The sequence below is a fragment of the Trichechus manatus genome, unplaced genomic scaffold (genome assembly GCF_000243295.1).
Source record: "Trichechus manatus latirostris isolate Lorelei unplaced genomic scaffold, TriManLat1.0 scaffold00209, whole genome shotgun sequence".
NCBI lineage: Eukaryota > Metazoa > Chordata > Mammalia > Sirenia > Trichechidae > Trichechus > Trichechus manatus.
Genome location: NW_004444145.1, coordinates 4,049,765 through 4,062,780, shown reverse-complemented (window position 1 = coordinate 4,062,780; position 13,016 = coordinate 4,049,765). Strand labels below are relative to the sequence as shown.

Sequence of the window (13,016 nt, the reverse complement as noted above, 5' to 3'; positions counted from 1 at the left end):
GCCCCCACGGAGTGCTGTCGCGAAAGCAAGGAATATGTCGAAAGCCACAGAAAATGCTTAATTCAGAGGAGCTCTGCCAGGCAGGGGGCTCACGTGGCCCCCATTGCTATCCCCTAACCTGGAAGAGCACATGCCTGCTATAGTTGGGCTGGGATGGTCGACGCTAGCACCGGTCCTGTAAGGATCGCTTGGGACACTGGCCAATGCCCCCTTGCTCCCTGGTATCTTTCTTGGTCTGTTCACAGCCCTTGGCCCTCTAGAGAAGAGACTTGCTGGTAGGGCTGCTGACGTGTTGCCAATAGATCGGTGCTGCAAGGCAAGGTTATTCCTAAACAAGCTGAGCCTGGCAGGAGGAAAGCGTTTTCACCCCACACCACTGTGCAGGTGTGCGGTGAGCTCACAGCTGCCCCCAGGCATGCCCAGCCCACTTAATCATTCACATCTCGACAGCTCTCCAGCCCAGCCCAGTTCTGGAGGGGATAAAAGGGGCTTGCAGTTCCCAGTAACACAGCCACCTCTGCCTGCTCCTGAGCTCTGTTCTTGCCAGTACTTCCCAATCCTTCAGTGCCCAGTACTCTTGCTCCACCAGGAACAAGCCATCATGTCTCGCCAGTCGAGCGTCTCCTTCCAGAGCGGGGGCAGTCGTAACTTTAGCACTGCCTCAGCCATCACCCCCTCTGTCTCTCGAACCAGTTTTACCTCCGTGTCCCGATCTGCGGGTGGTGGTGGCAGCTTTGGCAGGGTCAGCCTTGGTGGGGGTGGTGGAGCAGGTGGCTATGGCAGCCGGAGTCTCTACAACCTGGGGGGCTCCAAGAGGATCTCCATCGGCGCTAGCAGCGGTGGCTTCAGGAACCGATTTTGTGCAGGTGCTGGAGGTGGCTATGCCTTCGGAGGCGGAGCCGGGAGCGGATTTGGTTTTGGCAGTGGAGCTGGTGGTGGCTTTGGGCTTGGTGGTGCAGCTGGCTTTGGAGGGGGCTTTGGTGGCCCTGGCTTCCCTGTTTGCCCCCCTGGAGGCATCCAAGAGGTCACCGTCAACCAGAACCTCCTGACTCCCCTCAACCTGCAAATTGACCCCACCATCCAGCGGGTGAGGACCGAGGAGCGGGAGCAGATCAAGACCCTTAACAACAAGTTTGCCTCCTTCATCGACAAGGTAAGCCATGATCCCTTTTAAAAAACCACTGGGAGTGTGCAGTCAATGCCAAAGAAAGTGGGAAGAGGGAAGCTATGTCTGGCTTTATGCAAATGCCCGCAGAGTTTGTAGCTATGTGCTGCCACTTGTTTATGTGTACTGGAGTTTTTTAAACAGACTGGGAGCTTGGCAGGGAGGGTCTGATTTCTTCCCAATGCAGATGTGACCACACCAGGGCTCTTTGATTACTGTTGGATAAAGAGATGAATTCCAGGTCTCATGTAACGGGGACAAGTGCATAGAAAGGTAGACGAGGTCATTGGGCAGCAGTCTGAGTACCTTCGTGGTCACCTCTGCACTGGGCCACACTCTGGCCACCTGTCCCTGGTGCTGTCTGTACCCTGATGCATTTCCTGTCCCTCCTAGAAGAGCAAGGCTAGGCGCCTTGCCTAAGTCCTCCCCTCCAAGGTCCAGGACCAGGCACCCCACATGGGAAAGGTTTAGGGGGACAGAGTGAGGTGGGAGGGAAAACTGGTTAATGAATCATTGAAACATGAAATCTAAGTTTCTCCATCTTCAAACTCTCTGCTCCCCTCCAGGTGCGGTTCCTGGAGCAGCAGAACAAAGTCCTGGACACCAAGTGGACCCTGCTCCAGGAGCAGGGCAACAAGACTGTGAGGCAGAACCTGGAGCCCTTGTTCGAGCAGTATATCAACAACCTCCGCAGGCAGCTGGACAGTATCCTTGGGGAGAGAGGCCGCCTGGACTCTGAGCTGAGGAACATGCAGGACCTGGTGGAGGACTACAAGAATAAGTGAGTTAGGGCAGGGTTGGAGATGGGAGCGGGAGATGGCTTCTTGGCATCAGAAGGGCTTCATAACCAGACATATCTTATGCCCATGGGCTAGAATCATAAACTTTCCATGGACACCTAAAGTACTAAAAAAAAAAAAAAAACAAAAACTTCCAGGCTTATGTTTAGAAAGTTCCAGTCCTAGGCTCAGCCCCTCCATCAGGCGCTTAGCCAGCAGTCTACACCCTTGGCACCACCTGGTGAAATATGCAATCATGTAACCCTTGGTCTTTGGGACTTTCCTCCCCGAGAAGCTTGAAGTACACAACATGGGCCTTTTGATGGCCTCTCCCCACTCCAAAAAAAAAAAAAAAGCACTGATGACATAGCCCAGCATGGTGGTTCAAATAATTTCTTTAGTTTTTGTGTACCAGCAGCTGGGATCTTTCTTTTTTGTTTTATTTTGATGCTCTGAGAGCTGAAAAAAGTACAAGAGAAATTAACTAGAAGTGGAGTTGGGCGGAGAAATCTACAGGAACATTCTTGAAGCAACTAAATTACAGCAATAATAGAATGATTACCTGGTAGGCAGTTACAGAGAAAACAGTGCCCTAATGGGTAAGGACCCTGCCCAGGCGCTCAGGCTACCAGTGCCCCCTCTGCCTGTGAGATGTGAGAAGCTCCTTCCCACTGGGGAAGCAGACTCACAGTTGACTTGGCTCAATAAAGACCCCAGGATTCACCTGCCCTTCATCCTCTGACCAACGTTTCCTATTCCTTTCGCCACTAGGTATGAAGATGAAATCAACAAGCGTACCACTGCTGAGAACGAGTTTGTGATGCTGAAGAAGGTGCGTGCGGGCAGGAGAGAGCCTGTAGCCTGTGGCTATGCTCTCTGAAGGGAGTGATTCCTTTAAGTCAGGATGAAAATCTGGTGCAATGCCAACCATCCTTGTTTCTCTAGGACGTGGACGCCGCCTACATGAACAAGGTGGAGCTAGAGGCCAAGGTTGATGCACTGATGGATGAGATCAACTTCCTGAAACTCTTCTTTGAGGCGGTGAGGAATGTCCCCTGTTCGGGACCCAGACAGACAGCCACTGGGGACACCACCAGCAATTAAGGACTTTGGGTGGTTGGGACTCCCCAGGCTTCAGTGACTTTCACTTATTCCTAAGCTGTGGACACAACTCTGTCTTTCCCACCCCTTTAATATTATTGTTGCTGTTAAGATGATTCTGACCCATTGGGACCCAATAGTGCCACCAGGGCTCCCCTTTAACACTATTTACACTTCATTCTTTATAAGGCTAATTCTGAGGGGGAAACAACAATCATTTTGCAGAGTGAGGTTTAGAGTGAGTTACCGTAGACACAATTACCTACCTTTCCTGGCTAACTTCCATTTCTGGAGTACCATCCCCTCTTTTTTTCATCCCAGCATGACAGGCTACAGAGAGATTCTTTTAAAATAGTTTATGACTCAAAAAGATTTGAATGTGAGAGGTTACACAGTAGGGGTTTCTCGGAGTCTCAAGGTTGTTAAAGTTTTTAAAGAAATAGAGTTAGTAATGATTCCGGTTGTTCAATTAACTTATCTAATTTTGTGATGTGAATGGTTAAATACCACAGAATCCTATGGCTGACTTCAAGTCTCTCTGCAGGAGCTGGCCCAGATACAGACTCATGTCTCAGACACGTCTGTGGTGCTGTCCATGGACAACAACCGCAGCCTGGACCTGGACAGTATCATCGCCGAGGTCAAGGCCCAGTACGAGGACATTGCCAACCGCAGCCGAACGGAAGCCGAGTCCTGGTACCAGACCAAGGTAGGTGTCATGGAAAATATCTCCTGAATGAAGGATCAACATGTGTCTAGCATTTTAGACAATGATGTAATGCTAAGGATGGGGTCCTGAAACGTGGTGATGCCTCTTGGGATGAGTTATGGAAACAGGCATGTATACATTTCCCACATAAATCCAAGAACCTTAATGAAGATAGCACCTTGAATCTCATACCAGTGTTTCTAGGAAAGCAAAGGCACTAAAAAGGAAGTTATTTAAGACCAGGTCCATGTTGGCAAAGCCTAACCTAGCCCCAGAATCCCGGATAACTACAACATTTGCCATCTCTTTGGGACAGTGCTGTCCATCCTCATGTAAGCTCTATCTTTTCTCTTTTCTGGTGGCATCAGTATGAGGAGCTGCAGCAGACAGCTGGCCGGCATGGCGACGACCTCCGCAACACCAAACATGAAATCTCCGAGATGAACCGGATGATCCAGAGGCTCAGAGCTGAGATAGACAATGTCAAGAAGCAGGTAGGGTGAGATTGAAAGAAAGCAAGGAAGGCATCTGAAGTCTGAAAGGGGAGCCTATTTGTTTTGTTTAAACATGCAGCTGGAACAAGTACCAGTGAGTGTCTCAGTGTTCCACCATCTACAATGCCCAGGGCAGATGTACTAGGTTCTACCTGAGGCTCCAGATAATTTAGTTTGCTTGACCCAGGATCTCAGAAAGAGGCATCCAAGGCTCAGCTTAGCCGCTAGTGTCCCAATTTCCCTTCTTTTTTCCTTTTCCTCTGTAGTGTGCCAACCTGCAGAGCGCCATTGCTGATGCTGAGCAGCGTGGGGAGCTGGCCCTCAAGGATGCCAGAAATAAGCTGGCAGAGCTGGAGGATGCCCTGCAGAAGGCCAAGCAGGACATGGCACGGCTGCTGCGAGAGTATCAGGAGCTGATGAACACCAAGCTGGCCTTGGATGTGGAGATTGCCACCTACAGGAAGCTGTTGGAGGGCGAGGAGTGCAGGTGGGTAACACCTGGCTGACATCATGAGCCCAGGATGGCCTCTCATTTGATAACATGGAGTTTCTTCTCCACTACAGGGTGTAAAATGTACATACAAGGAACCACTATCTTGTGCATGATAATTACCTGTAGGGTTTCATTCTAACGTGTATACAGCTGACCCCATGCAAACTGGCCACACTGACTTTCTGGTCTCGTTCCTCACCACCAATATTCTTGGGTGCTTCTTCTCTTCCAAACAACTAAACAATGCAACAAATATGTCCTGAACTTTGTCCCCTTTTCTGCTTTTGCTCAAGGTGTTCTCTCAACCTCGATGTCCACATCACACCTCTGGAAGCCTTTCATGATTACTCCAGCTGAGTTAAACTCACTTGCCTTTAGGTTCTCAAACTATTCCTTTTATGTCAATCTTCAGACTCTGACCATGGCCTACTTTCTATTAGAAGGATTTATGTACATGTCAAGTTCTCTCATCCTTTGAGTAAGCTCCTACAGGTCAGAACTGCATTATACATACTCGTATTTCCCAAGGCCTCTCACTCACTCTTTCTAAATAATGGATGGAGGAGAATGTGAATTGTAATCTTCCTTCAGCAACCTGTTTCTAAGTCCTCTTCATTGGGAAGTCTTTGCAGAGATCTATCTCTTGCTGTAATTTAAACAGTTTTTCAGGCATGCAGTTCCTAGTTTACGGAATGAGCTCTAAAAATGACTATGGGAGTTATCCACATAGATTAATGCTACCTTTTTTTGGAGTTTTTTTTAACTCTTATTTCAATTTTTCCCCTTGTAGACTGAGTGGAGAAGGAGTTGGACCAGTCAATATCTGTAAGTAAATTTGTACAATAAAATGATGATAATATGGGGTATTTGGTGCCAACTCAGAATCCTGCTATTTCTAGATACCTGACATTCCCATCCCAATATATGTTTATTTAATACACTTAGTGAGAAGCAGGTGATGGAGGGGAAAAAACACAGATTGGTACATGAAGCAACATGGCTCATGTCTAATCTTTTAAAGGTTAGGGTTATAAGAATAATCTTATACTTCTTGAACCCTGCCCCCTGCCATGTCCCTATACCCCTTCCCCCGGTACTTAACACCATTCCTTGCCTACTACAGTTACCTCTTTCTGCCAGGGGCCTTAACTAAATGACTTCAGTCTTCCAGGCTTCATTTGCTGTTCTCTAAAAGGGGCCAGGTTTAGTGCTCTAACAACAGCAAAATCAAATAAGTTGGACATGTAGGATCAACCTAACAGACTGGCCTCACCAAGTTCTTTCTCTTTTTTCTGCAGCTGTCGTCACAAGCAACGTCTCTTCCTACGGCGGTGGCAGTGGCTTTGGCAGTGGTGGTGGCTTCGGCAGTGGTGGTGGCTTCAGTGGAGGTCTTGGCAGCGGTCTTGGTGGAGGTGGTGGCGGGAGCTACTACTCCAGCAGCAGTGGGGGCATTGGCCTAGGCGGTGGGCTCAGCGTTGGAGGCTCTGGCTTCAGTGCCAGCAGTGGCCGAAGCCTGGGAGGAGGCTTTAGCACTGGTGGGGGCAGCAACTCCAGCATCAAATTTGTCTCCAGCACCTCTTCCACCCGGAAGAGCCTCAAGAGTTAAGAGTCCTGCACCAACTCACTGCTCCCAAGTGTAGCAACCGAGCCCATGGTAACTGTCTCTTCTAGGCAATTGCCTAAGCCAAAGTTTTCTGTTTTCTGGAGTGTAGTCTAGACCAATCCTACTTCAGAATCACATTCTTTGGTCCACTAGAGTGCCCAAGCCCCAGTCTCTAGTCTCCCATGTCACAATTTTATGTTCTACTTCAAATCAGCCTTTAGGTGCCTATAGAATGGTCCTTGATGACAAAGGAATCCAAAATTTTCCAGTATCTAAACCATCAAAACAGAATCCTCATCCCAACCCCCTACTTCATTCTGGTTCTGACTACCTCCAGAGTCTGTTCAAATAAAATGCTTTTATAATATAAGATGTTGTGCAGAATTGTTTTTCAAGGTCTAAACCCAGTCTAGAGATCCCATGAGAGTTGATCTACCCAGGTTTGATTGGTTCTGTTGATAATTTACAGGGAGAATGGAATAACCTTGAAGGGCAACTGGCCATCATGGGTGGTCCAGAGACTCCCGGAGGTATGAGAGGAGGTTGCTAAATCTTCTACAGTGAAGGAGTCTCTGGAGGGTACTAACACGAGTGTTTCTTGTAATGGAATTTGGACAGTTCTAAAGCGTTTTTTTTTTTTCTTTCTTTTTTGGAAACCCTGGTGGCATAGTGGTTAAGTGCTGTGACTACTAACCAAAAGGTTGGCAGTTCAAATCCTCCAGGTGCTCCTTGGAAACTCTATGGGGCAGTTCTACTCTGTCCTATAGGGTCACTATGAGTTGGAATCGACTTGACGGCAATGGGTTTGGTTTTTTTTTTTTTGGTAAAGTGTTTTTTGGGGAGGGGGCCGCAGTCAAAGTGAGCCAATCTGTTAGGAACAGCAGAAATGGGCTCAAGTAAAATTTGTAAATGAGGAATATGTGGCCTAAAGAACACAAAAAGGCCTAAAAGATGAGCTTGTTAAAACGTTATGGGTGCTGAGGGTCAATAACAGTTTTTTGACAGGAATGGAATGGCTCTTGGTTTGCAAAATTTAACTGAGGTGGCGAGACCTTGCATTACGTGTGGGGCAGTGGCCTATTCTCTTTTGGGGAGCTCCTTTGTGAATATTTGTACGTCCTAATTGAATGTGTCAAATGAATCTCTTCAGAGGAGAATGTCATCAATGTAATGTCATACCTGTGCCCCTGGAGAAAGTTGGATGCAGTTAAGCTCTTGTCTGCAAAGATTGTGTATGATAGTAAGGCTGTTGAGGTACTCTATGAGTAGCTGGGTAAAGGTGTATTATACCACTTCAGAGGTGAAGGCTAACTGTGGCCGACAGGCTGTTGAAGTAGGCACTGAACAGAGCATACCAGCCAACTCTATAATAGCAAAATACCAGTTGCTGATTGGATAGACTCAGTAATTTCAATAACATTGGGTTTGGGGCCTTAATGGTTGGGACCATGGCATTAAGGTGGTGGCAATCCACCGTGAGGCACCATACATTCTTTTAAAGTTTAAAAACAAGTCAAATTAGGTTGTTAAAAGAGAAGCAGTGAGGATAATCATCTCTTCTCTAAATATGTCTTGTATAATGGGTTTCAATCCCTGAAGTCCCTGTTCTAATTTACATTGGATCATATTAACTATCTTAACAAGGGGAAAGATCCAGGTCCAACTTTGTCAAGCCAATTTGCAAGTGCCAAAGACAATTTAATTTCAGTTTATTACTCTTTGGGTCACAGCAGCCATGCCCACTATGGGATATTTTAGGGGAAATGATGCTATGACCACGGGGAATTTAGGTAAGGTGATAATTCCAATAATTAAGGTGAGCCATACCTGTTTTTTTTCTCTATTTTATGTTCCGTAACTTCCCCCAAGATTATAGGGGATTGTTGTTGCTAGCTACCCTCTAGTCAGCCCCTGACTCATGCTGATCCCATGCACAATGGAACAAAATGCTGCCCGGTCCTGCACCATCCCCAAGATTGGTTGCGAATCAGACCGTTGTGATCCATAGGGTTTTCATTGGTTGGTTTTTAGAAATATATTACCAAGCCTGTCTTCCTACTCTGTCTTAGTCTGGAAGCTCTACTCAAACCTGTTCACCATCACAGCAATATGCAAGCTTCCACTGACAGATGGGTGGTGGCTGTGCCTGAAGTGCATTGGCCAAGAATTGAACCCAGGTTCCTTACAAGAGGTAACTTGTTTAAATTTAGTGGGATCCTCAGGTATAACTGTAATTGATTAAAGCCATGAAGGTTTGCCAACTGGTATATTTCAGCAGATGTTAAAGTTAATTCAGAACCTATGTTCTAATGACACAGAACCAATTAGCACCCTTTTATCTTTTTGTTGTATAAATTATTTTAGTAAATTTTGGATTTCCAGTTGGGTCATATCATGGATCTCTGTTTCACTTTTTTTGTTTCCTACCCCATGTATTCACTTCCTTCCTCCCTTCCTTCCATCCTTTCTTCCTCCCTTCCTTCTTTCCTTTCTTCCTTCCTTCCTTCCTTTTTCCCTCCCTCTGTCCCTCCATTCCTGCCTGTCTCTTTCTGTCTCTCTCCTTTTCTTTCTTCCTGTTTCTCTCTTTCTTTCTCTTAGTGGATATACTTTGAGGGGATTTCTCTTACACTGCTCATATTTATAAATTTCTTCCTCCAAAACCGAAAAAACTAAACCTGTTGCCGTTGAGTCAATTCCACTCATAACAACCCTATAGGACAGAGTAAAACTGCCCCATAGGATTTCCAAGGAGCAGCTGGTGGATCTGAACTGTGATTTTTTGGTGAGAGTTTCAAATCAGTATTTCCAAGAACTCCTTCATGGAAATAGTTGAATTAATTCCTATAGTCCAGAGAATTAGAATCTTTTTCAGTGACAGAGGCATAGGCAGCAGCAACAGTAGCAAAGGCACGCACACATACCAAGAGAATATGAAAAGGTTATGACTCACGTAATAAGGCTTTCTGGAGAGAGCAGGGCAGACCTCCCAAGGTGATCCAAACATGGCTTGAGAGAGCAGGGAAAGAAGACTGGTTTTGGGTTTTATGGTTGTTAGAGGGTGTAGCCAATCTGAGGGTTCCTGCACATGGTTTAAACTTTGAATGCCAAAGGAGCACTCAGGCTTTCTTATCAGCTTTCCCAGATGTGGGCAGAAGAGGAAGAGCAGGGGTGGGGCTTACAAGCTGTCAGCATCCAAACATCATTGCAGGGTGATTTATCATTCAAAATATTATTTACATACCATGCAACATTAACGGAAAATAAGGGGAAAAATGTAGAGAAATCAGACGATCATCTTGAGAGATATAGGAAAAGTATTTAACACTCACTCATAATTTTAAAAAACTCATAAAAACTATAAATAGAAACATATTTTCATAATATGTTAAAGAACATTTACCAAAAAACAGAGAGAAAATATTTACTTAGTAGTGAATGATTGAAAATTTTCCCTCTGAGATCAGGGAGGAGGCAAGGATACCTACCATCACCGTAATTATTCTATGTTATACTAGAGATCATAGCCAGTGCAATAAGGAAAGACAAAGAAATAAGCATCTTAAGGACTAGAAAGAAATAAAATTGTAAAATTTTTCGTATAGCACCATTGTGTATGTAGATGATCCAAAAGGGTCTCCAAACTTTTAGACTATTTGGAAACTAGACAAAATATTTCTAAATAACTCGTGCGTCAAAGACATCACAAGGAAAATCTTTAAAAGAAAACATTTTAGAGTTATTAATAATGAAAAAAATCAACATATCGAAAGTCATAGAATGCAGTTAAACCAGTGTTAATAGAGAAGTTTATAGCATTAAATGTTTGTATTAGAAAATAAGAAAGGATTAAGAACAATCAATGATCTGTTTTTACATATAAGAAGTAGTTATGGATTGACTTGTGTCCCCCAGAAATGTGTGTCAACTTGGCTAGGCCATGATTCTCCGTATTGTATGATTGTCCACCATTTTGTTATCTGATTTTCCTATGTGTTGTAAATCCTACCTTTATGATGTTAATGAGGCAGGACTCAATCTACAAGATTAGGTTATATCTTTTGAGAATAAAAGAGAATTGAGCAGAGAGACGGGGGAACTCAAACCACCAAGAAAGTAGTGCCAGGAGCAGAGCAAGTCCTTTGGACCAAGGGTCCCTGCACTGAGAAGCTCCTAGACCAGGGAAAGATTGATGACAAGGACCTTCCCCCAGAGCCAGCAGAAAGAGAAAGACTTTCCCTGGAGCTGGCACCCTGAATTCAGATTTCTAACCTTCTAGACTGTGAGAGAATAAATTTCTCTTTGTTAAAGCCATCCACTAGTGGTATTTCTGTTATAGCAGCACTAGATAACTAAGACAGAAGCTATTTCTATTTCCAGTAAACAAAAGGAAAAGAGTAAGTTAAACACAAAGAAAGTAGAAGAAAGGAAATACTAAATATAAGAGCATAATTCAATAAAATAGAAAATGGGCAAGCAATAGAAAAAAACAACAAAGCTAAAAGTTTGGTTTTTTAAAAGAATTAATAAAATTGAAACACCTTTACCATATTCATCAAGAAAACAAGAGAGAAAACACAAACTACCAATAGCATGAATGAAAGATCACTGCAGATTCTACAGACATTAACAGAATAAGTAAATATGAACAACTTTTATACTTAAAAGTCTGACTAGTTAGATAAAACGAACAAATTGTTTAAAAAAACACAACAAAACTGGTAAAACAAGAAACAGAAAATCTTAATGGCATTTTTGCCAATTAAAGAAATTGAATTAATAATAATAAAGCTTTTCACAAAGAAGCTCGAGGACTGGGCTCCTTTACAGTAAATTGTAGCAAATATTTAGGGAAGAAATAGTACCAATATTATAGAAAATATTTCAAAAAATAAAGATGAGACATTTTCCAACTCACTTTGTGATGACAGTATAATCCTGATAGCAAAACCAGACAAGAATATTACAAGTACAGAAAATTTTAGGCCAATATCCCTCATTAGCATATGTACAAAAATCTTCAACAAAATATTAGCAAATCAAATACTATAATATATAAAGTGGTTAATACATCATGGCTAAGTAAAACCTATTCCAGAAATTTAAGCTTAGTTTAACATATAAAAATCATTTGATATAGTTTGGCATATCAACAAGCCAAAGGTGAAATATCATAAAATCACTTCAATAGCTTCATAAACATCTTTTGAAAACTATTCAACACTCATTCATGATTTTTTTTTAAAATAACAATAGAAGGGAGCTCCCTTTACCTGATAAAGATCATTTATGAAAAACCTAAAATTAGCATCATACTTAATGAAGAAAGAATGAATAAGACAAAGATATCTGATCCCACCATTTCTATCCAACATTGTAATGGGGGTTCCAGCTAGCGTAATAAGGCAAGGAAAAGAAATAAAAGTCCTAAAGATTGTTGTTGTTAGGTGCTGTCAAGTCGGTTCCAACCCATAACAACCCTATGTACAACAGAATGAAACACTGCCCAGTCCTGCACCATCCTCACAATCGTTGTTATGCTTGAGCCCCATTGTTGCAGCCACTGTGCCGACCCATCTCACTGCGGGTCTTCCTCTTTTTTGCTGTCCCTCTACTTTACCAAGCATGACATCCTTCTCCAGGGACTGATCCCTCCTGATAACATGTCCAAAGCATGTGAGATGAAGTCTCACCATCCTCAATTCCAAGGAGCATTCTGGTTGCACTTCTTCCAAGATAGTTTTGTTTGTCCTTTTAGCAGTCCAAGGTATATTCAATATTCTTTGCCAACACCACTATTCAAAGGCGTCAATTCTTCTTCGGTCTTCATTATTCATCTTCCAGCTTTCGCATGCATATGAGGTGATTGAAAACATCATGGCTTGGGTCAGGCGCAACTTAGTCTTCAAGGTGACATCTTTGCTTTTTAACATTTTAAAGAGGTCTTTTGCAGCAGATTTGCCCAATGCAATACATTTGTTTGATTTCTTGACTGCTGCTTCCATGGGTGTTGATTGGGGATCCAAGTAAAATGAAACTCCTTGACAACTTCCATCTTTTCTCCATTTATCATGATGTTGCTTATTGGTCCATTTGTGAGGATTTTTGCTTTCTTTATGTTGAGGTGTAATCCATAATGAAGGCTGTGGTCTTTGATCTTCATCAGTGCTTCAAGTCCTCTTCACTTTCAGCAAGCAAGGTTGTGTCATCTGCATAACCCAGGTTGTTAATGAGTCTTCCTTCAATCCTGATGCCCCTTTCTTCTTCAAATGGTCCTGCTTCTCTGATTATTAGCTCAGCATACAGATTAAATAAGTATTGTGAAAGAATACAACCGTAACACATACCTTTCCTGGCTTTCAACCACACTGTATCCCCTTGTTCTGTTTGAATGACTACCTCTTGATCTAAGTACAGGTTCCTCATGAGCACAAGTAAGTGTTCTGGAATTCCCATTCTTCACAATGTTATCTATAATTTGTTATGATCTACACAGTCAAATGCCTTTGCATAGTCAATAAAACACAGGTAAACATCTTTCTGGTATTCTCTGATTTCAGCCAGGATCTATCTGACATCAGCAATGATATCCCTGGTTCCACATCCTCTTCTGAATCCTGATGAATTTGTGGTAGTTCCCTGTCAATGTACTACTGCAGCTGTTTTTCAATTGTC

General features: G+C 43.5%; 1 protein-coding gene and 1 long non-coding RNA gene across 4 annotated transcripts; one reads left to right on the top strand and one right to left on the bottom strand.

Annotated features, from left to right (window-relative positions):
- Nucleotides 1-229: 229 nt before the first annotated feature.
- KRT5 (keratin 5) lies at nt 230-6,714 on the top strand. Of its 3 annotated transcripts, none has more exons than XM_004388367.1 (10): nt 511-770; nt 876-1,153; nt 1,732-1,946; nt 2,716-2,776; nt 2,890-2,985; nt 3,590-3,754; nt 4,123-4,248; nt 4,515-4,735; nt 5,532-5,566; nt 6,040-6,712. In XM_004388367.1, exons 1-10 carry the CDS (start codon nt 602-604, stop codon nt 6,345-6,347), a joined length of 1,674 nt encoding a protein of 557 aa, XP_004388424.1. In that variant the 5' UTR covers nt 511-601; the 3' UTR covers nt 6,348-6,712. The 3 variants fall into 3 exon arrangements, with proteins under 3 accessions (XP_004388422.1, XP_004388424.1, XP_004388423.1); XM_004388366.1 differs by having other exon boundaries at nt 511-806; XM_004388365.1 differs by having other exon boundaries at nt 230-1,153; nt 6,040-6,714.
- On the bottom strand, nt 4,106-9,488 carry LOC111822775 (uncharacterized). The gene is made up of 2 exons (XR_002825883.1): nt 9,295-9,488; nt 4,106-4,222 (listed from the first exon to the last, which is right to left on the bottom strand). It is a non-coding gene; the product is annotated as an uncharacterized LOC111822775 (long non-coding RNA).
- Between the last annotated feature and the right edge of the window lie 3,528 nt (nt 9,489-13,016).

Coding starts and splice junctions, on each gene's coding strand:
- KRT5 (XM_004388365.1), top strand. CDS start 416: ATGCCCAGCCCACTTAATCATTCACATCTCGACAGCTCTCCAGCCCAG. Junction 1,154..1,731: donor TTGCCTCCTTCATCGACAAG/GTAAGCCATGAT, acceptor GCTCCCCTCCAG/GTGCGGTTCCTGGAGCAGCA. Junction 3,755..4,122: donor AGTCCTGGTACCAGACCAAG/GTAGGTGTCATG, acceptor TGGTGGCATCAG/TATGAGGAGCTGCAGCAGAC.